A 25,815-nucleotide genomic window follows, 5' to 3' on the forward strand; every position below is an offset into this window, starting at 1 on the left:
TGTATAGTATATTTGTTTTGTAACAAGTTTGTGTAAATAAAATAATTTATACTGTTATTTATATGAAATTATGCCTCTGGCTCATTCGTCAAATAAAGAAATGCAGTGTTAGCAGGTAAACAGGTTTTATTATGTACACAATCTGAGTCACTGTCAAACAAACAACAGGATTTGGGAATACCAAGAAGAAAACAAGTTTCTTTTGCTGTAATAAAAATGGCCACTGTAGTTACATGTTAATAACTCTTGACAACTTCTGGACTCTGTTGAGCAGCAGGTCACCCTTCTTGATGGTTTCCTGGTACTGCCAGTTTTTGCTATCAGGTCTGAAAATGGAAAAGAATATTATGCCAAGTTCAGTTTCTGAATTTTTCACCCAAGTATGGACCTTCCAAGTATAGAAGCCTTACCGATTGGTTTCCACAATCTCATTAACTTTATCAATTTTACAGTGGAGACGGCCGGCTGCTATGAACCGGGACAGTTCCCTGTGAAAACAAAATGAGATTTGATCAAGTCAGCCCTCAAATTTTTGCATGAGCACATTGATAATTTACATTTTCAGAAATACGTAATTTAGGCAAGAGGATGAATTTACACATTTGCCAAGAGTTTTTAAATCTCCACAACCTGAAATTGAGTGGATGTATAGTGTTCATGGTTATAACATCCAGGATGCATTAACTGGATGAATGAGACTAATTTAGGTCATTCAAGCCAGGTTTTGTAACTTTCTACATGATCTTCCATCAACCTAGTCAACACAGACCAAGATGTAAAACGTGATCTAAAAAGTTGAATGAAGTTCACAAAAAAGATTTTTATAAACAAGTTTTTATGTTAAAGACATATGGACCAGATCTGAGGCAAATTGTAGTTTGATTACTAATCATCAACCCATTTCAGTTATTCAAAGGCTCCACTTATGAAGCTCACAGATGCATCTCAAACTAAATATCTGACTAGTTTAATATTCCGGCAGCCAGTGGGAGAAGAGTTGCTGAACCTGCAATCAATGCAAATATGAGAACAAGCAGTTTGGGGAAATTTGGGAAACTGAGCAGAATTGGATTAAATGCTGGAGAGAAAATTCACTTTGATGCAATATGATTGCCGGAGGCAAAAAAAAAAAAAAACGTTTAGAGGAGCGGCCACTTTCTCTTCAACAACCAGGTGAGGAAAACAGGTTGAATCAACTGAAGCGGCTTGTTTTGTATTTTAACTGTTTGTTCATGACAGCCATAACTGCTGGATAAAGATCATTCAAAAGAATCAGGAGTTCAGATCACTTTAGTATGAACGCAGTGCATCTTTTAAACATTCAGATCACAAAAGAAGCATGAGACTTAATTTAAACCTCAATCAGAAGACACTGAAAATCTTGTGTGAACTTTGCTTAATATGAAAAACTTGTATTCCAACTCACTGGTCAATGAACTCTGTGCTGACACCAAAGGCCTCCGCCATGTATCCCAGAGTGAGAGAGCGGTAGGACTCTAGCAGCTGACTGTAGGCCTGGATCCTCATCTCCCTCACATAGTAGCGGTAGTGTGGCGCAAAGAGCCAGTCCTTCTTCATCTCCTGCTCCACCATGGCTGCAGCACAAAGGTTTACAGTTATTATTTGCGATCAGTATCTTGTAATTAGGCACAAACATGCAGCAGCAGACACATGACTGATCAAAGTTAAATTATATCTGTAATTATATCCAAAAATTAAAAGCCTTCTTACCCAGAGACTGGAAGAACACAGAGTAACGGCACTCGTAGAGTGAGAAGAGATACTGGCGGACAGAAGGCAGGCTGTGCAGCACCTCCAAGATCTCTGCTCCTTTTATCACCTGTAGTAAAATATATTTAACATAAAGAACTGCATCTGTGCTGCCAATTTACACACTACCAGAAATGCGACAGCATCTTGTACATATTTCTCTTACCTTTTCACGGAGATCAGGCCTTTTGAGGGCAATCATGCAGACATAGACAGTGTAAGTGACAAAGGTCTTGTAGTCCATGAGTTCATAGGAAGTGAAGGTGGAGACTGTGTCGAGGAAGAGTTCAGCAGCTTGCTTAAAATCCCTGATGGCCACACAGTATAAGCCCTGGTAAACTTTCAGACGGTTCCTCCTGTCCCAGTCTCCCCCCTCCTCAATGAGGCTGCAGAGAAAAGAGAGTCAGCACTGACAATGTTAGACAACCGGAGATATTTCAGAACAATGATGAACCAACCTCTTAGCTTTCTCAGAATTGCGTGTTATGAGGTCGCTATCCATGTAGAAGAGACCGATCCTCAGCAGATAGAAGACAATGTCTAATCGGTGACCCAGAGCCACTGTCTTGTCATAGGTCTTCCTGAAGGCTGTTAAAGCCCCCTCCTGCAGGGATATTGGGGAAGCATAAAAAATTAATTAGATAAATGTCAAAAGTATAACATTAAACAAACCAATTTATTTAATTGCACACGTCTTCACTGGAAACAGTCAACCACAATATCATCTTACTGTGGTGTTTTGTGTACATGAGGGACATCAGTAAATAATCTTATTTTAAAAAGTACAACATTAATACATAAAAAACAAACTAGATTATAATTTTATTTTTTCTACTACACACTTCATGCCACTGCTGCAATATCTCACCTTGTCTCCAATTCTGATGAGATATTCAGCTTTGGCCATCATGGCGTCTCGTATCTCACTTTCTCCTAAGTTCTTCTCTGCATCCTCCAGCACGTCATCCAGGCGCTTCAGCTCCTCTTCGTTGGCTTTCTTCATTTTACCCAGGAGGTCGTTGTCCAGCTGCCACTTCAGCTCCTTACACAGGGCCTCATAATACGGTGCCATGTCTACAACATGAAAAAACAGTGTTGCTTTGTTTTTGACTAAATGACGACCCTGCATAAAACTCATACAGTTTTCACAGCTCATACCAACTCCCAAAGACTGTAACATTAAATCTACTTATGAATACAATCACGCAAATCATATTTTGCTATTTCCCCCAATAAATATAGACACACTTCTAACTTAATCAAATAAAAATGACCTCCACACAAGAAAAACTGCATGGCAAGAGTTGGGCCAATTTTCTATACTGTTGCTTAAAAGTTTTTGGCTAGTAAACGTCTGCTAAAATAGTGAACTAGCATGCTAATTTTTCAGCAACGCCATTTACATTAACATTGATTTCTTTATTAAAGCTTTACTTTGGTTTCAGAATCAACAATCTACTAAATGAATATATAACATAACAACACACAACACTAAAATTGTGTGTGCAATAGAAAGTATATCTAGACTAGTGCTGTGGCGTAAAAAGCTAACTCACTGTTAGCTTTGATAGCATCCATGAGCTCGGTTTTCACTTTAGCATCCTGTCGGTGACCGTCCATTGTGAGGAGAAACTTCAGCTGTGCTATCCTCAGGTCCGGGTTTTTGGGCAAACCCTCTTCCTCTAGATTCTCTAGTGGCATTTTTGTTACAAAATTAACAAGAAAACACAGAAAACTAGGACTTTCTTTATGAAGACTAATCCACTATTCACTGTGGCCAGCTAGTCAACGATGACTACGGAGAACACTGGACTGTATTATTTCCGCCAGCGCGACTGACAGCGAGAAGAGAAAAGAGCGGAACACAGCCAGACACGTCAAAAGGGAGTTATAACTACTGCCCCCTGCTGGACAAGTGCATGAACAACACCCTTAGATGTAAAGTCCGTCAGTAGCGCAAATGAACATATTCTAAGTTGTCCACCACCAAGGTGGAATGACAGAATACGTCCTCTAAAACTGTAACACACACACACACACACACACACACACACACACACACACACACACACACACACACACACACATATATATATATATGTATATATACTGAAGTGTCCTACATTCATGGTGAATTATCAGTGTAGCATTAACTTTTTATGTTTTCTGTAAATTTCACCCAGAAGTTGAATATCCCTAACTCTTTATGACTAGTGTATGTTTCCTAAATTACATCCACGCCTATGTGGCTACATCAGCTCATGATAAATAATGACTCTTGATGCAGTGTCATAACTGACGCTGTAATGATGCAAACCTTAGCTGGAGGTCCAGCTTATGTTTTGGACTGACAGATGAGAAGTGCCAGTTACTTAATTTTCTGTCCTGAAAGTTAATGATAACCAGCCTGGCACTCTTAACAGAGTCCATGTAGGGTGGACGTACAGTAAAATCCACACCACTAGAGAGAAAATGGAAACTTTGCTCCAACAGCTGGTAGGCTTTTACTGATTTCTTTCAAGTTTGTATGTTTTATTATTATTATTTTTAATATATATATATATATATATATATATATATATATATATATATATATATATATGTGCATACAGTTAAATGGTGACAGGACAGGTAGATGAAAAAGGGGTTTATATCAGAATCTGATGCTATGATATGGCAACTTTCACACACTAATCTGAAGCTTTGCTTTATTTTTAACAAAGTCTAATACACAGGGAAAATATAAGAACTTTACATGTTGTTTTTGTGAGTTATTTTTTAGCTTGTCGTTGCTGTTTAGAGGTGAGTCATTTACAAGCGAAGTTCAGCTGAGTCACTGCACTTCGCTAGTTTCTGCGTTTTTCTTTCAAGCACTTATTCAACATGTAAAACTTAGTAATTACTAAAAAAAACTTATTTATTAACTTTAACATGCTGTGTTTTCCTAGTTTATTCTATCTGAGAAAGATGTGCTAATTAAAGCATGCAACAAAATCTACCGATGTTTTTTTTCATTTAATACAAGCTAAATTTTCCAGTTCTGTATGTAGGAACTTGAAAAACTAAGTTCTGATATTATGAAATAAGGTGGGTGGGAGGAGGGTTGTTGTGGTTATTTCAAGTGTTTTGCAACAGATCCAAAAATAAGTATTTTGTTTTTGTCATATTTCTGTTTGTCATTCTTCTCTTTAGACTCATGGCAATGCTCTGTTCCTCATCGTTATTTTGGGCATCGGAGGAAGCTTTCAGGCTGGTTACCACATCACCGGGCTGAGCTCCCCGTCCCCGGTGAGACACCTCATTTTTCCCATTCTCATCTCATTTTCTCATTTTGTGAGGATTCTTTGCTGAAAGCCATTGTTTAAAACGGTCTCTGCAGTACATTCAGCGCTTCATCAACAGCACCTGGTGTGACAGGCATGGCATGCCTCCAACTCCTCAGACGGTCACCATGATCTGGTCTCTCATTGTCTCCTTGTTTGCTGTTGGGGGACTACTTGGTGCTGTTAGTGTCAAATTCATCTCAGGCAGACTAGGAAAGTGAGTACAAAGCTTACAAGCCAATTATAATTTTGACCCTGAGTGGTAACATTTACACTCCTGTAGTTTCCACATTGGTGCATGCTTCCCTGTAGACCAGCATCTCCAGAGAGAGACGTGCCATGCTTTTGGGTGACATGTCTGTGTGGTTACAGTAAATTGCACATGCACGAGCATTGCATTCACATTTGTATGGAAAACCAAAAGGGGTCATATTTGACTTCCTTTTCACTGCTGTTCACAAACACCAGACATTGGGATGAACTAGTTGTCGTCACTCTTTTCATAAATACAACGTGGCACAAAGTCCTTTGATATTTGTGACACCATTTAGAAATGGCTGGTGTCACTATAAAGAGCAACAAAATGAGATTAAATATGCCCCTTTTGGTTTTCCAAATCATTTTCAAATGAAAAAGAAATGAGAACACACTGAGAAAACATCATATGTTGTCCTATTTTTTTTTATTTAAGCCATATTTTAAGGTTTTATTGGCAACGATGCACAGTCAATCAGTAATATTAGTAGAGTAAAGTTAGATAGATATCACAGTTTAGCCCAAATATGACTTAGGAAATGATGCTATGAGGTAAACTATTTGAGGCATGATTTATACATGTGACTATATGAAAGTCAAAGTCACCATGAAGAATGCAACTTTTTTTTTTAATTAGAGACTGTTCTCTCTTGTTTTCTGACTATATTAAGCCTGCAATTCCTGTTATAGTCACACACAGATGATGACATTCTGCTGATATTTAACTGATTATCATCAGCCAAAAATGCATTAAAAACATCAAAAGTAAATCCACACATACATTTTAATAGTTACAAATGTGTTTTTGTAATCAAACAGCTGATTCATTACTGCATTTACACACAGCTGAATGGTGGTGAGAAAGAGATAAAAACATGAACCTTTTGGATTTTTGATCCTCTGATGAGACATTTTTGTCTTTCTGTTCACTCATGCCTGCACTGAGTCATTGCTGAGTCATTGCATGCACACTAACAGCTCTGTTAATGTGGAACTGATCCCCCCCTGTGTTCCCTCTTCAGAAAAAGAGCGAGTATCTGCAACAGCTTTCTTTCTGTTGTTGGAGCTGGGATCATGCTGACAAGCAAGTGGGCCAAATCTTATGAAATGATTATTGTGGCAAGGATCCTGTATGGGTACTCAGCAGGTTAGCTAATATATCTTCCACAATCCATATAAATGTGTCATGCTATCACTATTCTTACTTAATTCCAAACAGTTTTAATCATTTGATATTATGGTGATGAAGCATTTGGGTGCACTGATTGCCTTTGTTTAATATGTCCGTATTCTGCAGGTTTGGGATCGAGCCTCCATTTGATGTATCTTGGGGAGATTTCACCCAGAAAGCTAAGAGGCATAGTGACTCTAACCTCAGCCACATTCTTGTCCCTTGGTAAACTCTTTGGACAGTTTTGTGGATTAAGGTATTCACTTACAGTTGATATGATTATTTAAGAAGGTGAAAGTTAAGAATAGAATTGTTGAATTGTGCAAACAGAGCTAAAACTACGAGATGATAAACAGTATACTGCAGCTGAATGGATCAGGAACTGAACTAATTTTGTTTTACCAGTGAGATCCTTGGTCGCGAGGACCTGTGGAACATCGTCCTCTGTGTCCCTGCATGTTTTTCAGTGCTGCAGATTATCGTGCTGCCTTTTCTTCCCGAGGCTCCCAGATATTTATTCATAGAAAAGGGTGATGATAAGGCATGTAAAAGAGGTCTGTATGTTGCTTTGAATTTATACAATTAAAGAAGTACATTTTTAAAAACATATTTTCAGTGTGTTTTTTCCTCTGTTGTTCCTCTGTCTTTTGCCTCTCCAGCCCTCCAGAGTCTGTGGGGTAAAGGTGACTACAAACAGGAGATGGATGAGATGCTTACTGAACAGCTGGCCATTGAAGCTGCCCCACCAAAGAGCCCTCTGCAGCTGCTTAGGGACAGGACTGTTCGATGGCAACTTATCACCATGCTCACCATCTATGGTTGTAACCAACTGTCAGGCATGCCTGTGGTGAGGATAAACCTTATTTCAGGGATCTACAAATATAAATGCAACATCATATACTGTATGTTCTGTACTGTTATACAATGCCATTCATTATGCACTTACTAAACCCCCTTTTGTCTTCAGAACTGCCTCAATTCTTCATGGCGTAGATTAAATAAAGTGTTGGGCATTTTGGAGATTTAGGTCCATGTTGACATGATAGCATCACACGCATGCTGCTGATTTGTCAGAAACATATCCATAATGCAGGTCTCCTGTTCCACCAATGGCCGTTGGTGTACAATGAACTCTTTGTCATCTAACAACAAAAACAGTTGGAGAAGGTTTGAGCTTTGTGACAGATTATCCTGCCAGAAGTAGCTATCAAAAGATGGGTAGAGTGTGATCGTAAAGAGAAGGACATGGTCAGCAACAATACTAGGTAGGCTGTAGATTTCAAATGGTTCAAAACTGGTTCTAAGTGGCCCAAAATGTGCAAAGACAATATCCCCACACCATTACACCACCAGCAGCAGCCTGAATCATTGATCCAAGCATGTATTCATGCTTTCACGATGTTTCCACCAGATTCTGAGCCTAGCATCTGAATGTGGAGCTCAAAGAGACACATCAGACCAGCAATGTTTTTCCATCTTCAATTCTCCAGTTTTGGTGAGCTTGTGCTAATTGTAGCCTCAGTTTCCTGTTCTTAGCTGACAGGACGGGCACCTGGTGTGGTCTTCTGCTGCTGCAGCTCACTTGCTTCAATATTCGACGTGTTGTTCAATTAAATGACGGAATAACAGGTTGACACACACAAAACCTACAGCCTACAGCACTATTCAAAAGTATGGACACTCCTGCTAATTTTAAATGAATGGACACATCCAAACTTTACGAGCACAAAAATGACCATCATCACATCAGAGCTCAGTTAGCATAATTGACCATGGTTAAAGGAACAGGACTGACTAGATTTTAATTTAATTTTAGCATTTTTTATCTACCTTCCTCCTTCCCAGATCAGTACCTTCTCTTTTGACATTTTCCTGGAGACAGGTATTCCAAAAGACAAGATTCGCTACGTCACTCTCGGTCTTGGAATTTGTGAAATCGTCACCTCCATCTCCTGTGTGAGTAACCAGTAAACAAAGTTATCTGTAATGAGGAACGAAATATCACCATTGTTCTGTCATATTTCCTCCCTATCAGGGTCTTCTGATTGAGCACACAGGGCGGAGGCCGTTGTTCTGGGGTGGGTATGGTGTCATGTCTGCAAGCTGGGTGTTGGTTACCATCACTCTTAACCTGAAGGTAATGGGAAAACACAGATTTTGCATTAATTCATGGTCATTAAGCAGTGAAAGCTCTGTTTTAGTGTGGTAGCTGAGTCTTTATATTGATTACAAAATCTTAAATCATATGAGGAACTATCTGAATATGATATGAAAGCTTAAAAGGCTCCTTTCAGCAACAGATGGACTCATTATGGAAGCATTATGTTTTCAGCTTTTCACTTATTATATCCTCATGATTGGAATACCCCAGGAATCCCATGAGGAATTGTATCTAAGTAAATGTGGATAACAATGCAATACCATTAATTTAATACCTCATAACTGTGCATTTACTTTAGTAAATTTATTTCCTGCACAATGTTAGAAAATGCAGGATCCTTTAATTCTTTAATTTAAATACTAATTTACATCCAATTTATATGTTAAAACATACCTCATACATCATGTAAGCACAAACATCTGTAACTATCTCATTTTACCAGTGTAAGCATGTAACAAGGTTTTACAAAGCCAATCGTATAAGTTCATAAAATAAATTTAATTCTTGCAGGATTTGTACGACTGGCTTTCATACGTTACTCTTACTTTGATCATCCTCTATATCATCTTCTTCTGTGGAGGACCTGGTATGTGCTTTGCAGTTTGTAACTGAGTGTTAAATTAAATGAATTTGTTGCAATGAACAGTCAGTTATAAGAGAAAAGATGTCTCGATGCACAAATTCAACCCTGTTTGATCTCAATGGTTTACGCAGGACCAGCTGCAGCTACAATCAACAGCGAGCTCTTCATCCAGTCTAATCGACTGGCAGCTTTTGTCCTCATGGGGCTGCAGCGATGGTTCATGTTTGCAACGCTGGGCCTAATCTTTCCATTCCTCATTGTGAGTACAACTAATCTGATGATAAGCAGCATGTTTTATTTTTACCACCACAGAAATTTGTGTTACACTGTCAATAAGAATCTTATTCTGATGGATATTTTACTGTCCCATTTCCTCCCACAGAATGCCCTCGGGTCGTACCTCTTTTTGCTGTTTGCCAGTGTATGTCTGTTTGGAAGTATTTATACCTTTTTACTTCTGCCTGAGACTAAAGGCAAAACTCTGCTGGAGATCTCTGAGGAGTTTAGAGCCATTACTGTCTGTGGGAAATCCTTCGTAGAGGAAGACAGAGTAGAGACCAGGTTATGAGGCAGAGTCGACACAGCTAGGCTGTAGCAAAGAGAACAAGCAACTGTTCAAATGTCTGAAAACTCCAAATGAAACAGCAGTTTTCTCTTTTTCAGCTGGGATCTTTGAAAGGAATGGAAAATTTCTATTCTAAGAATTTCCGTGCACCTGAAGCTGTGATTAAGATAACTATAAAGCTAATGATTTTACTAATATTTTTCAATGGTCTGCAGTTTTTATATAACATTACAAAAAGAAGCAGTTCCAGATGAGTGCAGTTGTACCATCACACAGGAGGTTACCTGCGCTGGTACAGCTGCAAAGTGTTTGTCACACAGAGGTCAGAAGATTCCTTCCTCCTGCTTTTGAGCAATAAATCATCCACTGCTCCCTCTGGTCTCCTTTGGACTCTGCAGTCTGTTACTGGACGACTGAAGGGAGTGAAATTAACTGAATCTGTTCCGCAAGATCTCACAACATCACAACACTGCCTTTTTTCTATTATGCTCGCTTTCCTCATGACCTAATGATGGAGCTCACAGAGGACCATGTCTGGAAGCCTGACAGGACACAGACCAGGCCCTTTCAGAGGGACCTTTGAAGACGGGTCATACTCACACAACTGTTTTCTTTTGCTGTTGACATGATACCACATCCTCAAAGCAAGACTGTGAGAGTGCAAAGGAGCAGCTACAACGGACAGTCAGTTATGTTTTGTATAAAGGTGCAGCCATTTGAATAAAAACTGATCTATTAATGTCAGTTATGCAGTAAAACTGAGTTTGCACACATTATGCAACATCTGCTGTAAGTTACTGGTCACATCAGACAAACTAAATCTGCTGCTCAGTTTCTTTTTTTTAATTTACAAAACAGATTATTTTCTTCTGTTTCTCCTTGGACTATTGTGTTTCACGTGTTATTTGCATGTTCATATAGTCTGTATCAGCTGAGGTTTGCATAATTTGCTGTAATGAGGAGGAAGGAGCACAAAAAATGCCAAGTCCTGGTCTGTGAGTCCACTTCACTGCCATTTAGTCTTAGGATTTAACTTACTGACTAATCTTTGAAGGTGTCCTCTGTCTTATCTCTACCTAGCAGCTGCCAGTAGCCACTGGTCCCCATTAGCTGCTAAAACACTCTTCTCAGTCTCACTCTCGGGGGATTTGAGCTACGTGTGATTGGCAGTCTGTTCTGATCATATTGTACTGATATCCTGCTGTGCCTGAAATCCCAGAAGGATTAAGCAAACAATTAAATGGTGGGGAAAGTGGAAAATCCTACCGTTTTAAGACTGGGCATGTCTCTGTATCCTGGGCTTTTATAAGAAGAAAAAAAAAGCAAAATAATGAAGAATATTAGCATAAATGTTTTAAATGTATACCTCTAAGTTGTGCTTTTATAAATCATCTAGAAAAACAGACAAAAATAAATTAAATGGGTTTCCAGAGCAATGATGGGAGTGAAGAGCTTTCCCAACTTTTCTATACAGTAAATAGTTGAGGGTCAAAGTCCCAGATTCCCATCCTTTTCTTACCCATCAAACCATTCAGTACTCTGGTGCTCCATGAGATATTTTCACCTTCCTTTAATTCTTCATCTACTCATGGACTTTGGTTACCTGGCATTACTAATTTTCATCAACAGATGGAGCTGTTAATCTTCTGCTGAGACGCACTGGGGCAATCTTACCAACGGAGCAACACAACACAACTAAAGACATACAAATCCTCACATCCCAGTTTATACTGGTCTCATAAGAAGGTTCATGGTTGTTTTAATAATTTTTTAGGGAGAAAAATACGGTGTAAATGGAGACAAAGGAGTCAAAAGGAAAAGGAAATAAAGCAGAATATTAAAAACTTTTAGAAGCACAATTACTTTCACTAATATAATTTTTAATCATGACAGGTTGATCATTTCTGTTCGCAGTCAGTGAGATGAAAGATAAAGTCATAATCCTAAACACTAAACAGTATAAAAAAGGATTTTCTAATGTAGAATCAATTAATATCTCAGAGAAAATTAGAAAATCTTGGAATAAAAAAAATATTAAATTTTAAATTAAAAATATTCAAATGAAAATTGAGCGTTGCATTTTAAAATGATTGACTTTTATAGTAATGAATTTACATTTTTATAATTCTATTAGTTGAACTTGTTTTCATGTTAAATCTTTACTTGCTGTTTGTATTTTCACTTGATACTTTGTAGTTTTGGTTAAGAAAAAAAAGAAAGAAAAACATGCCAAAAACGGCTCTAGAGCCCAACAGAAACTCAAACAAAAAGGAAAATGCAGTGAAAAGGTGAAATAAGGGCCATTACTCTCCCGTCTCTCTACTTGGCAACGCTGAGCTCACTGGCAGACAGACAGGAGTGAACACAGTTGGTTGTGCTGAAGAGATTCACTAAGTCTGAAGATTTCTGGACATGAAGTGTCCATGCTAATTTCTCCAGTGAATGAATCTGCACATGCTGCTATGTGTAAACATGTGAATTAAATTAGAAAATGACAATGTCAGACAGCACCAACATTTCTCCTGATTGAATCCACCATTGTGTCTGGAGATTATCTGCTTAGCTTAAGTGGAGGAGAATGAGGAGCAGATGTCAGGGGAATTATCAGGTCATTCTGACACCAGCCAGTGGCTTTACTGGGAATTTACAATTTCAGTAAGTGTTTGTGTCATTGGGACCTCCTCAGCAGCTCAAGCTGCATTGAGCTGTTCATTTTTACACACATTGTTTACTTCAGTCCAGGCTGAAAAAAATCATTTATAATCTGTTTGCAGAATTTGTAACAGAGGAAACCAAATTTTCAACCTGTGAGATCATTTTAGTCCCAATGAAAACACATAATTATGTTGAATGTGTGCAGCCATGCAGAGGTCTTCCATCAGGTGCCTCATATATAGAATTCTCCAAACACAATTTTTATTTATACTGTTTCATCTAGTTCCGAATCACATTTATATGCAATATGATTCCAACTGGTACATGTAACAGGCTAAAACAATGACATGGCCACCAGTGGCACCCTCTGTTGCTGGACTGGTTGTGGGAAAATGGGAAGAAGCTGTCATACATAATCCTGAAAATAATCCATGGCATTCAAAGGTAAAATTCTATAAACATAACAGAAATTACATCTTGTTGTTTTTGGGGAGCATGCAGGGTAAACTGCAGGATGTTATATTATATGCCGACAGGATCTCAAGCTTTAATTCACCTGTAACTATGATAAAGAACAAATAAATGATTTGAGTTCAGTCATATTCAAAGACACATTAGGAGCTAACCGTGCCTCTTCTTACAGGAAGTACACAGAGCTTGATTTAACAGTTGTTGAGATAGGTGACATGCATATACTGATAGAATTTCTGATATACAGTATTAGTTGGATGTATGTAAACAAAACAAAAACCTTCTGAAAGTGACACTTTCATCAGTCGTTGAGGATGATACAAACACCTTACCTTGTATGTGCAATAAAAATATTTTCCTATTTACTGACAGGTTTCATATGACTCTCATCCAACTGGTAGATGATCACTTGTAAACTTGAGAAATTCTTCATATAAATGTTGTTTGGAAAATGCTGGCCCTTTTCCAGGCGGTTTCTGTGGAGGACTTTCCTGGTGATTCCTTGCAGCAAACGATCAGGTTAACACAAGATTGGTGCACATCACAGCAACAAAGTTACGATTCAACATCTAGTTTTAGCCTTTTGTTTCCTCTGATGCCTTCCTACAAATACAAGGCTGCCTAACAGGTCAGAGAAGATGAATATCAAGAGCAGAGCAGAATAATAAAGGTGCGTAACTTTAATTTAAAGAGAAAACTCATATTGCTACAGAAATTGATGCTTCATCATCCTTATCAGCTTTTGTTAAACACATCTGCACCCAGAATGTTATAAGACAAAGAAAAGATTAGCATTTATCTAACACAGCTTTAAGTAACAAATGTAATCACCACCATCACAGAAACTCAGTGCCACAGACACAGCTGGAGGACTTATCAGTCCATCCATCATCCCTGTTAAACAGAGACAAGACGAAATAAGAAAAACACAACTTAAGCCTAATTACCATGCTGAAGGGAATCCTTGAAACAAGTGGGAATGATGTCCTACATTAAATGTCGCTAGCAGTGGTAACTTCATACAGGTGACACACAGATGGGACCCCTCCTGAGACCTGAGCTTGTTAATGAGTCACAAGGTTGAGGAGGGGAGGGGGCTGATATCTTGAACCAGACGGAGCACTCTGGCAGTGCATCGTTGAGGTGCCCAGCATGCTGCTTCCCATTATGGCAAGGTGCCCCTTGAGCTGTTGGATATGCAGATTAATCCAGACCTGGCAGCATTTCACCGTGCCACGTGTTAGACTGAGCAAACACCATAAATGGACTTTCCTCAAAGTAAGACAGCCAGGCTGAATAAAGGCCCCAATGGAGACTTTTATGAGCTCATAACTGATGGTGCAGAGTGTGTCACAAGTCCGATTTATGTCGTTTACTGTAAATGTCTTTTATAAACTTACACTGGAGCCTGTTGATGAAGAGGATTAGCTTGAGGAGTGAAGCCAAGTGGTATATAAAGTCTTGAACGGTCACAGATGAGGCCATGGAGGGTGGAAAGTCACAGTTAAGTGTTTGCGGATGCAAGAGAAGAGAGAGAAGAGAAGAGAAGAGAAGAGAAGAAAAGAGAAGAGAAGAGAAGAGACAGATGGACAGCAGGGCTGCTGTCAGAGGATATTAACACATCCACCTCAGGAGAGGAGTGTGTCACACAGGACAGTAGGACTAACTAGTGAGGTGAAACCAGGGTGAAAGAAAAAACAAAAAAAAAACAGGGATTCTGAGTGGGTGATGAAGGAGGGAAATCCCCTGCTGTCCTCATGACCTTTTCACTTGGATTGTGAGCCTTATTGAACGATTATACCTGACATGTTCAGGTAGGGTCAGAATAAGGGGATTCACACCCCAGGGAAGAGAGAAAAACACTGCTTACTCTGAGAGCTTCTGCTGAAATGGAAACATTTTTACATGTATCTTTAAAAAAGCTGTGTTTGTGCATTCTTGCTGTGGTAATTGAACACACATGATGGAGGCTGGAGGAGGAGACACTGCTGTATGGCCTCACTCAGTCTTGTCACATGTCTCCTATTCAGCGAGGCCAGTGTGCATTATTTTGTGTGTATGTGGGGCACAACACTGCATCCACTTGCTTGCCTATGAAAGGAAAGCTGGTTGCATGTGTGATAACTCACCATTTACACTCTTCATTTCCAAATAATTAAATCAGGCTATTTTAGTTTGCTCAGAGAGCAGCTGTAATTTGCAGGCGTTCTGCTTGTAAGGACCGGTAATTATGGCTTTTAGAGTCTCCTAAAACAACTCCAACAGCTTCAACACAGGACAGCTGTACATCTGGGCTTTCACACACAAACTTGCATCTGTAAATGTAAATGTATGCATAGCTGCTAATTAAACCAATTTTAATCCACAGGTACAGTACACAATAATAAGTTTTTAACTACTAGACTGTTAAAGATGTGATGGATGCCAGTCAAAATAATTTAATAATGAAACTCCCTGGAAGCCTGGTGGACAGGATTACATCTACGAACATAAGTTAGAGGGTTCGCTCCCAGCCTAAGCTTCGCTGTGTGCGCTGAAATAGATCCCTGGTTTGATCCTGGGTTTTGGCAGCAAAGAACAATTATTTGGGGGAGTAGTAGCCTACTGGTTACAGAGGTGGGCTTGGGTCTGGAGAACCTGGGTTGGTAACCAAGGTAAAACCACTGTGTGCCCCTGAGCAAGGCCCTCAACCCCCAACTGCTCCCTGGGCGCTGGAATGTGGCAGCCCACTGCCGCAAGGATAGGTTAAATGAGGATAAATAATTACTCAGAAGAACAAAGTATAATAATAAAGACTATTTTGCCATTTTAAAGAATAACCTTGGTAAATAAAGAAACAGAAATTGTCGCCTGATTTGTCTTGTTTACTCAGTTACATACCTCAGAGTTAATGACTGAGCTCCACACTGGCTACTCTGTCAGGCTTTAATAAACCAACCTGCAGTAGAGTTAACTCATGAGATAAGACGTCTAAACTGTTCTTCCCCTTAAAAAGCGGAAAGCATTACTGTTCAAGAGCAAACTGATAATGTCACTCATGATCAGAGAACAATACACCCTCTTATTTCTGGCAGTGTTTTTGCCATCACCTGACTTAATGCAGTGACGGTACTGAAACACTCGTGGCTCTTATTTACAGGCTGTGTTGACTATCACAACTGGAAGCATCCACACAACTTGAGGATTATCTCCCCGCCAGCCTCCACCTTGTACATGGCACAGCCTGAGAAACATATGGTAACAATCTGTGGCACCCCTTGCTGCTCTGCCTCCATTTGCTTTTAATTAAACACACGCAGACACCCCACATACACACACTTAGGTGAGGAAGGAAACAAATCAATAGGAAATAACAAAAAATAAGCTGCGTCAAGAGTAAAAGGTCCACATTTGTGACAAACTGATGTGACTGACAGTCTGTATTGATAATTAAAAGACCAAAAAGCGGAGAACAGGCCTCACATACAAACCAGACCATCTGCAGTCCAACTTAACATAGTGCACTTTTATACAGAGCTGGTTTTGTTTTATCACGGTCGACTAAATTAGGTCTATTTTACTCTCCATCATTGGGCTTTTTAAGTGCTTCAGAGTAAATATCAAAATTGGAACACACAACGTGGAAGCTGAGGTGAGATAAACACACTAATGTGCCAATTATGTCAACAGCTTTAGCGCCTCTAATCAACAGACTAGTGTTCACACACCTTTTTCCAAATAAAGTAAATGTGTGTGTGAGTGTGTGCGGATTATGGGGGCTAGCAGCAGTAATCCCATTACCACATGGACGTCAAATTCAATCCAGTTTACAGTATGACACGGTTTAACACTCAGCTATACAACTTGCTAGACAATGTATGGCAGTAGTTAACCTTCGAACACACGAGTTGTTTTCTTAAATAGGTTTTGTTACCTAAAGCTTACATAGCACCCTCTTTGCACAACTCAATCCTTAGAGCCGCTTAAGGAAAGTGTTTTCCAAGAGTACACACACTTTGTGAACTTCTTGTTTTCCAAGTTGGAAGTTTAAGCAGGAAAACATCTTGTGCCTTTTTGAGGAGCAGAGTCAAAGCACCCGAGGTAAAAAAAACATCAGATTCCCTTCTTAGTCTTAATTTCACTTGGAAGCGGTAACGCTGTGTTCCATAGGCTAATCTGATATGTGTTGCAAATGTGATATGTGCTGAAATAGTTCCGGATCAGGTAAAGATTGATATGAAAAAACCACATATGAATGATGAACCATCTGGTGGCAGTAACTAGGGCTCTATCAAGATTAGCATGACAATGCTAATACGTTTTTAACTCGTGCAAGTGTTTACCACATTTAGCCATGTTATTTTAATGTGTTGCATGCAAAAATTTGACACAAATTACAACAAAGGCTAATGGAAATGCCATTAGATAAATAATATTACGCCAAAACCAAAGTACTGGACAAATAAAGAGACGCATCAACAAAATCATTATCCTGAGAATTCAATCACTGCATTTTCAGACCTTAGCCGTTTCCAACTCATGGAGGCAGATGTAATAATCCAGAACATCAGTGAATCTCTTACCAGGACAATAAACTTTTGTGTGTTTGAATGGAACTACACCCATTACCATCCAAACAATCCAGAGGAGGATGACTCTCATCAGACTCTCACCACATTGTCATTCATTTATACATTAAACAGATGGAGACGGGAAGTGTTTTGCACACTCTGTCACTCGTGTCGTCACTCTCAGGAGAGAAAGACCAGCTGTTGATTCCAAAACTCAGTGAAGTACTCCTTTATTCCAAATGCAGCACCAGGTCAGCCAAATAACACATGCATAAGCTTTTTTTTGTTGTTTGTTTTTATGTTCTATCTCTAGATTATAGTTATTTCATACATAAATGATTCTATCCATACAAAATATAAAAATATGCGAGGCCTCATTTACAACTGTATTTACACCAACTTCTTTAACTTAAGTGAAATTATTAATTCATTTATCTATGTACATATGAGCTGAATTAAGTCGTACAGGACATCATATAACTAAATCACATTGCATGTAAAACTGTACCAAACAGATTATTCTGTACACTTGTTTGCTGTGTCTAAATGAAGTTCAGACAAAAACAAATTGCTCATCAACTTTGGACAAAGGTTGTTGATAGAAGCGCTCACGTACCTGTTAGCTCTGACGTTTAGGAGCTACTGTAAAACATTAAAATGAGGAAACATGCAAACACTTGTCTTTTAATTTTTTATGGTCTACTGACGGCAATTCATCACTGACTTAACTACATGATTATCAACACTCAACAACACTGCAATGTTCTTTTGTTCAAGGTGGGGATGTTAGTGTACACAAGCTGAACTTAATGTAACTCGCTGTCTAGGTGTTAAGAGATAATACAGTTCTTGCTTTTTCTGCGTTTGCGGGTATGCAACTGCCCGCTGCGGTTAGGTCCTCCCATCCCTGTGTTGTTGTACTTATGAACCAGCTCCTGGTTGTTGATGTAGCGCAGCTGGATGGGCCTGGGGATTGGCTCACCCAGGAAGTAACCCTCATCCTCTGATTCTGAGGATGAAGAGCAGGTGGAGCACCAGTCATCGTCATAATCGTCCCAGGAGTACTGGCTCAACCCGGTGCGTCTGCTGGCCCCGGGGTTCTGCAGAGTCAGGTCTGATGTGGTCCTTGGGCATTGCCTGAAGAACTGGGGTTGGTATCTACCCCCTCCTCCAACTCCAAACTGATCCCTGGCACTCCTTGGGGGTGGGAAGCGGTCATAATCCTCTCTGACACGCAGCTGCGGTCTGTCTTGGGGTCTTACCCTTCGCTCTGACACCAAGTTCAGAGCGTTTTCTGAACGAGATCGACGAGATCTTCGGGCGCGGTGATGGTGGTGTCGCCGTCTCTGTGGAGTCTCTTCTGGAGCATCTATTCTGATATTTGCTCCTCTTGCTCCAACACCACCCACACTGCGCTCACTAATGGGTGGCAGACGTGCAGCGTTAGCACTGCTTACTAGACTAATCCTATCCTCCTCTTGGTAGGTGAAGCCAGGTGCCAAATGAGGCATGCCCATACCCATGCCAGGAGGGTCACAATACTGCACCTGGTACTGAGAAGACCTGGGGGGTTTCGTTTCCACGTAGGACTGGCTGGCGCTAAGACTGTGAATAGACTCAGAGCTACGAAACTGCACAGAAGAGTTGAGTGTGTCCATGTTACTTTTCTCGGACATGTTCATTCCAGAGTCTTTGCTCAGGTCTGGCATGGAGAAACGAGAGAGGTGCTCCTGATGCTTTCCTCCACCATCTGCTGAGTTTCCTGTAAGGAAAAACGTTGCGAAATATGTTAACTTTTATCATACTTTGTAAATCCATTACAGTTAGAAGCAATATACAGCAGTATGGTAAGTAACAATTCTGTTTAAAAGCTATTGATTCGTGACCTACCTGTAGCATTTGATAGAGCCAAGGACTCCATGGATCCTCTTGGGGTCTGCTCTAGTGGGGTCAGCTGTTCTGTGAAGTTAAGTGCATTAATGGGGTTCCTGCTTCTTGCCACCTGGGCACTTGTTGGAGGCCCTGCATCTCTAACCCTCTGAAAGCCATGCAAACTGATCGAGCGCTTATCCGAGGAGAAACCGTTGTGCTGAGAGCAATGGGACACCTCGGTGAAGCTCTTTTGGGTCCTCAGTTTGGGTGGATAATACTCCTCCGGAACTGCCTGCTGGAACCAGGTCTCATTCAGAGAGTGGCCCTTCAGGGCTGAGACTGGAGGTCGCTTCAAACCTCCATTCTGCTTGATCCTGTGATCATGCTGCTGATTGGAGGAGCAGGAGGAATTATAGGTACTCCTCACATTGCACTGGCTGAGGAGCTGCAGAGGAGTGGGATTGGCCCTTGGGTCGGATTGTGATTCATAACCATCTCCTGCTTGCTCTTGGTTCTGCCAGGAAGGCGGTTCGCGAGTCAAACTAGGCGTCTGGCTAGAGAGACTTAGAAGATCCATTTGTAAAGACAGAGGGTCCACCTCCCCTGAATACCTCTGAGTCTGCAACCCACCTGCTCCACAGCCGCTCTTTGCCATCTTGGAGCTACGTCTAGACTCTCTGGTGGAGCGGGCGCTTTGGAAGGCCGAATCAGAGGAGTCAGAGCCATTGGGCTCCTCCCCGAGACTGCAGGAGCGTGAGCAGAAGATTTGACCCTGCTTGGGCAGGAAAGGCCGGCCCAACAGGGAGCGTTTACACCGGGCACAGCAGAAGCAGCCCTCCGTGGCGTGCCAGTGCTGCCCGTCATACGTCATCTGGCCTTGATCAATGCCTGCAGCAAAGAAAAGCACAAGAATACACCAGGGTTTAAGCAAAGGGACAAAAATTCTCTGAAAACCTGAAGCATGATGTCTTTATCAACAGGCTTATAACTGCTACCACAAAATTAACGTCTAATTTGAAATGCAGCCTTATATAAAAATAGCACTGCATTTCAAGGAGCTTGCTGTCTGAGACAATGGAGCTAGAGGCAGTAATTTCAGTGCTGTGGGGCAGACCCATTATGGCGCTGGGCCAAGACTGCATAAACACAGCATTTTGAGAATGCTTCAAGTCTCAGGAGAAACGAAAAAACAGCTATTTCCTAATGGCTGCCATCTGGTTTGAGAGTGTTTTCTAGCGGTTTCAATTTATAATCGCTTGTACTTTTTTAACCAGTTGCTTTTTGTATCCTTTCTGACAAATAATTACAGATAAGATCAGAGAAATATGAGCCAATCTCACACCTGGCCCTTTTAACAGGGGGGAATCACACAGATACTGATGTTTGTGCGGCTATGAATGCAAATAAATACCTCAGTTTTCCTCTCAGTGACTATAACTACAAGTTGTAAGATGTTTTGACACTTTAGAGGTTGAAAAGTCTCTTGATATAGTCTTGCCTTTTACCCAGATTGACTTTAAGTTGTGATGTATCTTGTACATATTTCTGTGCTATGTAAACCAAGGTCTCTTTGTAACTTAACATAAACTGCTAAAAACATCATAAGAAACAGCATACCAATATGCTCTCCACAGGAGTCGCAGTATTCAGCATAGAGGGATTCGAAGCAGGAGCAGCAGTAAGGCCGACCCTCCTTCATGATGTAGCGCTGGCCCCCCAGCACCGTCTCACATTCAAAACAACAGAAGTGCTTCATGTGCCAGTGCTGGCCCTCTGCCTCGGTGCACTCATCTGCAAAGATGATCTAAGAAAGCAGAGATTAAAAAAGTATCTATTATTACAGGCCTGCATTTGGGTTATTACTCAGTGCTGAATGACACAAAGAATTTGCATGCTTCTCTTCTCCTCCGAAAGCACTACTTCTCTTTGGCTCTGAACTTTGAGATCGTCTTTTTCTCTCCGACTTGTGTAGGAGGCTAATGTGAGTAGGGACTTGTTTAAATCTAGGTGGCACATTTGCTTTTAATTGCACTGCTGTTAAACCATCGGGGTGCCTCTTAAGTACTAACGGTGTCCTTGTTCCCATTTGCACAGTAACAGAGTAAGTCGGTGTTAATGGTTGGGCTATTGAAAGCCGACCCCATTAAGTTGGAAAGCCCGTGAGCGTCATATGACAGCTGTTTGGTGTGTATGTAGGCATGTGTAAGTGCAGGCTCTCTGTGTGTGTGTCTAAATGCATTATAAATACCTCTACTGACAGTTATATGTGCATCTATTAATACACAGTCATGTGTGCAAGCATGTCGTGTGTGCATGTGTCTACCTCATCGCAGGCGGTACAGCGTGGCTTTAGCCTCTCTGCATGGTGCCGGCCGCAGTAGATCTTCCCATCTTGGTAGAAGTAGATGAGGTCCACCAGAAGCTCGTTGCACATGCTGCACACGAAGCAGGCAGGGTGCCAACACATGCTGTGACCCGCCCGTGATGCAAACAGAGCAATGTCGCCACCATTAATCTGGCCTCCGCACTAAAAGAGAAAGAAATAAATGGACCATTGCATCTTTTTCTTGATAAACTATTTTTCCCCTTTAATTGTCATTACATTTAAAATCTCTAAACTTAAAGCACTATAGAGAAAATGCATCAAGAAACCTGAAATATTCTCACTGCAGAGCAACATTCTTTGGACAGAACAGACAAGATCTACGCTTCAAGAACTGAACCAAAGCAGCACCACATGTCTTTCCAGCTTCAAAACTCCATTCTTTGGTATTGTTACGATGGCACGCTGACATTTATTATGTACATTCCTAAAGCCGTCGTTTCCCAGCAGTGTTCCTGAGGCTGACAAGCTGCACTTGATAATTTTTTTATCCATCCTGGTACATCGATTTACAGCAGCAGTTTGCTTTATTGTACCTCATCACATGCTAGCAAATAGTTATCAGCATATGACCGTTTTAATCATGCATCATGGTTCATTCAGCAAAAAAACCCAAGAGGACATTTTCATAGCCAAGAGTCAACATCAGACATCAGAATAATGCTGCCATCGCCATGTATGCCTGCAGGGGGGATATTAATAAAGTGATGTTTGCGGCCTGTGTTTGTCGACATGCTGCTGGTGACAGGTTTCAAATAAATTCATCCACATTTCATCAGATCAGAGAATTTTGATTCTCTTGGTCCGAAACTCTAAGATGCTTATTTACTATGAAGGTCTGATTGCTCAAGTACTGCCTAGTCCCTACATCTTCTACCAGGAATCTTGGTGTCATGGTAGACAACCAGCTGACCTTTAAGGATCATGTTGCCTCGGTTTCCCGGTCTTGCCGATTTGCTCTCTACAACATCAGAAGGATCAGACCCTACCTGACTGAACACACGACCCAGCTCCTGGTCCAGGCTCTGGTCATTTCACGCATTGACTACTGCAACTCCTTACTGGCTGGCCTGCCTGCATGCTCAGTTAAACCTCTGCAGATGATTCAGAACGCAGCAGCACGTCTGGTCTTCAACCAGCCCAAAAGAGCTCATGTCACTCCACTGCTAATTGCTCTTCACTGGCTTCCAGTTGCAGCACGCATCAAATTCAAAGCTCTGCTTCTGGCTTACAAAACAATAACCCAAACGGCTCCGGGCTACCTTCACTCCTTAATCCAGAGCTACACTCCCTCTCGAAACTTACGCTCTACCAGTGAAAGACGCCTAGTGCTCCCACCACAACGTGGCGCAAAATCAGTAGCTAGACTCTTCTCCTCTGTTGTTCCCCGGTGGTGGAACGATCTACCAAACTCCGTCCGATCCGCAGAGTCCGTATCCACTTTTAAGACCAAGCTAAAGACTCAGTTGTTTAAGGAGCATTTCCACATTTAGCTTAACTAAATGAGTCAGAAAGATTTGTCCAGCTTTTTGGCTCAACCAAGTACTGAAGAAGCTGTGTGCACTTATGCCCAAGATGATATTGTGTGATGAAATCATGCACTTATGCCCAAGTTGATATTATGTGATGAAATCATGCACTTATGACCTAGTTGATATTGTGTGATGAAATCGTGATCCTGTATTAAAAAAGAAAAAAAAAAAAAAAAAAAAAAAAAAAAAAAATTATATGCACTGCACTAGCACTACATGACAGCACCTGGGTCCAACTGGACTCAAAAGCGGTCTGACTATCACTTAATTATGACGTCCCATCTTGTTTGAATTCATGCTTGTGTTGTTCTTCCTCTCAAATGTAAGTCGCTTTGGATAAAAGCGTCTGCTAAATGACTGTAGAATAGAATAGAAAGTATAAAGATTCTCATAATTCACTTACCAATTTTGAAGAAAGGAGGCAGCTATGCAAGTAAAAACTTAAAATACTGCAGAAATGTTTGTTTGCCTCCTTAAATTTGTGATTTGAGACAGTTCCCTTAACATCAAGGACTGGTCTTCACACTTATATACACAGTCAGCCGTTACAACTAAACAATGGTCAATCACTTTACTCTGACACATTTTATTTATTTATATTTGCAAACTGCTTTTGTAAGTGTTGCTGTTGATCTTTCTGTCATGTGGATTTTATTCAAAGTACAAAAGTATTTTATAGACCTGACAAGTACACAAGTGACACAAGTAGGATGTAACAGAGCTCAGTTGCAAGGGCTTCCCAAAGAATTTTAACTGATGAAAAGATCACTTTTTCTGCACATAAACATCATATTATTGATTGACAAGCAACTAAAACTTTAAACTGTCCCTCAAAGTTTCAGCAATGTCACTAAGTTGTTTGTTTTGACGAAAAAAAGCAGACCAAGAGATTCAGTTTAATGGAAAATCTTTCTAATAACAGTATATTTTAGGAATTGCTCAAACATTAAACTGATTAATAAACTGGTTCTACAGATGACACTGTACACACTGTTTTCCAACAAATTAGAAAAACCCATCAAGTCAGTGTCTTTGATTAGCTTAGTCTCAGTGCTGATCCTGATCCAATTAATCAGACTGATGCAATTTTGTAACAAAATTTTGCACAAAAGGTTGGGAGCGTGTTTATATGTGTGTTTAGGAGGTCATGCACAGACAGAGAGCAGAAGAAGAGGTGCTGCTATATAACGATGTGGGGTAAACAAGGAGGAATAAAGTGCAGAGATAAATGGGAGGATAAAACTGCAAATGCGACTGGCGTTGGGGTGTAAAAGCAGAGAGGCTGGAAGATAAACAAGACAGAGTGGTCAGGTAAAGTAGATTTAGAGGGGTGGGATGGGGGAGACTGAGTTAGAAGTACAATCAGGCTATCTATCTGGCACAAAGCCTGCTGCTGGAAGGAGGCCCAAGGAGAGAGGGGGGTTTCAATCAATACACACTTTCACCAACATTCTGCACCCTCCTGTACTGCAGGTGTGGTTTTTTTTCTTTTCTTTTCAGCTAACTGGACAAGAAACACAAGCTACAAAGTAGCTATACACCCGGGACCCCATCACACTTTGGCTGAACTTGCTCTACACAGTAACAAATGGCTGGCGGATGCTGAAGTGTGCAAGTTTGTTGTTAAAAGGACACTCCGCTGCACTCAATAGTCCCACAAGCCTACTAAAAGAGTACATGTAAGCTGTATATTAAATATTTAATGGGACATTGTACACTACTGTGAAATAACAGATCTGTTGTAACTCTAATCTAGTTCCCTGAGGTGTTATGTAAAGCAAAAGTTTAAATCAAATAAATTGTGTGATTGCTGGAGTCTGACAGCTGCCACGACAGAGAGAAAACAAGACTGCATGTAGATGCACCACTGCAAGAACCTCTGAAGACTTTGAGGTGAAACGAAAAAGGTCACAACATTGTAAGAACAAAGAGATGAATGTTGTGTCTGTGCCCTTCATGTGACAGCATAAGCCAGCTCTCATAGATCATCGCACCTTAAATGCCAGCAGGCCATTCAAGGTGTCAGTCACAGGATTCATCGCTTTCCTTCCACCGGCCACATGATGCACCTCCGGCCATGTCACATGTGATTTATTTATGTCATGGTTGCCCCATGCAGACGTGACATTTATAAGTGAAACCACGTGTCAATAAAGAAAACTTGATGTCTCTATTGGCTACCTGCTCGCAGATGGCTCCCGTCATTGTCACAGGGAATGGACGGACATTGCCGCGACCTAGGTTTTCCCGTTTCCTCTGGTTGCTGAAGAGCTTTAGTTCTCGCTTCTCCTCGTCATCCAGACTGTTACAATACCGTACCTGGAAAAAATAAGAATGCAGCACATCATAGGATTAACATGCTGTCCAGTTTTAAATTGGATAATTTTCTAATTTCATCATGCCTTTAATATATTTAATGCAAACTTACAATAAACCACAAAGAAGCTGCACATCATGAACTTCCAGCACATTTTTCTGATATACCTCATTTCATTGCCTATTAAACCAACCTGATAAACTATCT

At 40.6% G+C, this 25,815-nt stretch overlaps 3 protein-coding genes across 4 annotated transcripts in view; 1 reads left to right on the top strand and 2 right to left on the bottom strand.

The window, feature by feature from the left end:
• Nucleotides 1-108: 108 nt before the first annotated feature.
• psmd6 (proteasome 26S subunit, non-ATPase 6) lies at nucleotides 109-3,603 on the bottom strand. Its single transcript, XM_041981237.1, has 8 exons — nucleotides 3,327-3,603; nucleotides 2,639-2,844; nucleotides 2,229-2,374; nucleotides 1,937-2,156; nucleotides 1,732-1,840; nucleotides 1,427-1,595; nucleotides 411-488; nucleotides 109-326 (listed from the first exon to the last, which is right to left on the bottom strand). The coding sequence occupies exons 1-8, from the start codon at nucleotides 3,469-3,471 to the stop codon at nucleotides 230-232; spliced, it is 1,170 nt and encodes a 389-aa protein (XP_041837171.1). The 5' UTR covers nucleotides 3,472-3,603; the 3' UTR covers nucleotides 109-229.
• Nucleotides 3,604-4,967: 1,364 nt separating this feature from the next.
• On the top strand, nucleotides 4,968-11,141 carry slc2a9l1 (solute carrier family 2 member 9, like 1). The gene is made up of 11 exons (XM_041980809.1): nucleotides 4,968-5,058; nucleotides 5,150-5,310; nucleotides 6,371-6,495; nucleotides 6,646-6,775; nucleotides 6,925-7,073; nucleotides 7,179-7,366; nucleotides 8,365-8,475; nucleotides 8,555-8,656; nucleotides 9,191-9,266; nucleotides 9,395-9,522; nucleotides 9,646-11,141. The coding sequence occupies exons 2-11, from the start codon at nucleotides 5,195-5,197 to the stop codon at nucleotides 9,829-9,831; spliced, it is 1,311 nt and encodes a 436-aa protein (XP_041836743.1). The 5' UTR covers nucleotides 4,968-5,058; nucleotides 5,150-5,194; the 3' UTR covers nucleotides 9,832-11,141.
• Nucleotides 11,142-17,718: 6,577 nt separating this feature from the next.
• The window catches only part of prickle2b (prickle homolog 2b), a 97,046-nt gene continuing 88,949 nt past the window's right edge, over nucleotides 17,719-25,815 (bottom strand). For both annotated transcript variants that reach the window (XM_041981424.1, XM_041981425.1), the window contains 5 exons: nucleotides 25,473-25,610; nucleotides 21,700-21,903; nucleotides 20,994-21,180; nucleotides 19,395-20,264; nucleotides 17,719-19,266 (listed from right to left, as the gene is read on the bottom strand). In XM_041981424.1, coding sequence (XP_041837358.1) covers nucleotides 18,335-19,266; nucleotides 19,395-20,264; nucleotides 20,994-21,180; nucleotides 21,700-21,903; nucleotides 25,473-25,610 — 2,331 coding nt within the window. In that variant the 3' untranslated portion in view covers nucleotides 17,719-18,334. The remainder of the gene's footprint in view (nucleotides 19,267-19,394; nucleotides 20,265-20,993; nucleotides 21,181-21,699; nucleotides 21,904-25,472; nucleotides 25,611-25,815) is intronic.

This window comes from Melanotaenia boesemani, chromosome 3 (assembly GCF_017639745.1).
Source record: "Melanotaenia boesemani isolate fMelBoe1 chromosome 3, fMelBoe1.pri, whole genome shotgun sequence".
In the NCBI taxonomy this organism is placed as follows: Eukaryota; Metazoa; Chordata; class Actinopteri; order Atheriniformes; family Melanotaeniidae; genus Melanotaenia; species Melanotaenia boesemani.

Coding starts and splice junctions, on each gene's coding strand:
- psmd6 (XM_041981237.1), bottom strand. CDS start 3,471: ATGCCACTAGAGAATCTAGAGGAAGAGGGTTTGCCCAAAAACCCGGAC. Junction 2,157..2,228: donor AATTCTGAGAAAGCTAAGAG/GTTGGTTCATCA, acceptor TTTTCTCTGCAG/CCTCATTGAGGAGGGGGGAG. Junction 1,841..1,936: donor GGCCTGATCTCCGTGAAAAG/GTAAGAGAAATA, acceptor ATTTTACTACAG/GTGATAAAAGGAGCAGAGAT.
- slc2a9l1 (XM_041980809.1), top strand. CDS start 5,195: ATGCCTCCAACTCCTCAGACGGTCACCATGATCTGGTCTCTCATTGTC. Junction 8,476..8,554: donor TCGTCACCTCCATCTCCTGT/GTGAGTAACCAG, acceptor CCTCCCTATCAG/GGTCTTCTGATTGAGCACAC. Junction 9,267..9,394: donor CTTCTTCTGTGGAGGACCTG/GTATGTGCTTTG, acceptor TGGTTTACGCAG/GACCAGCTGCAGCTACAATC.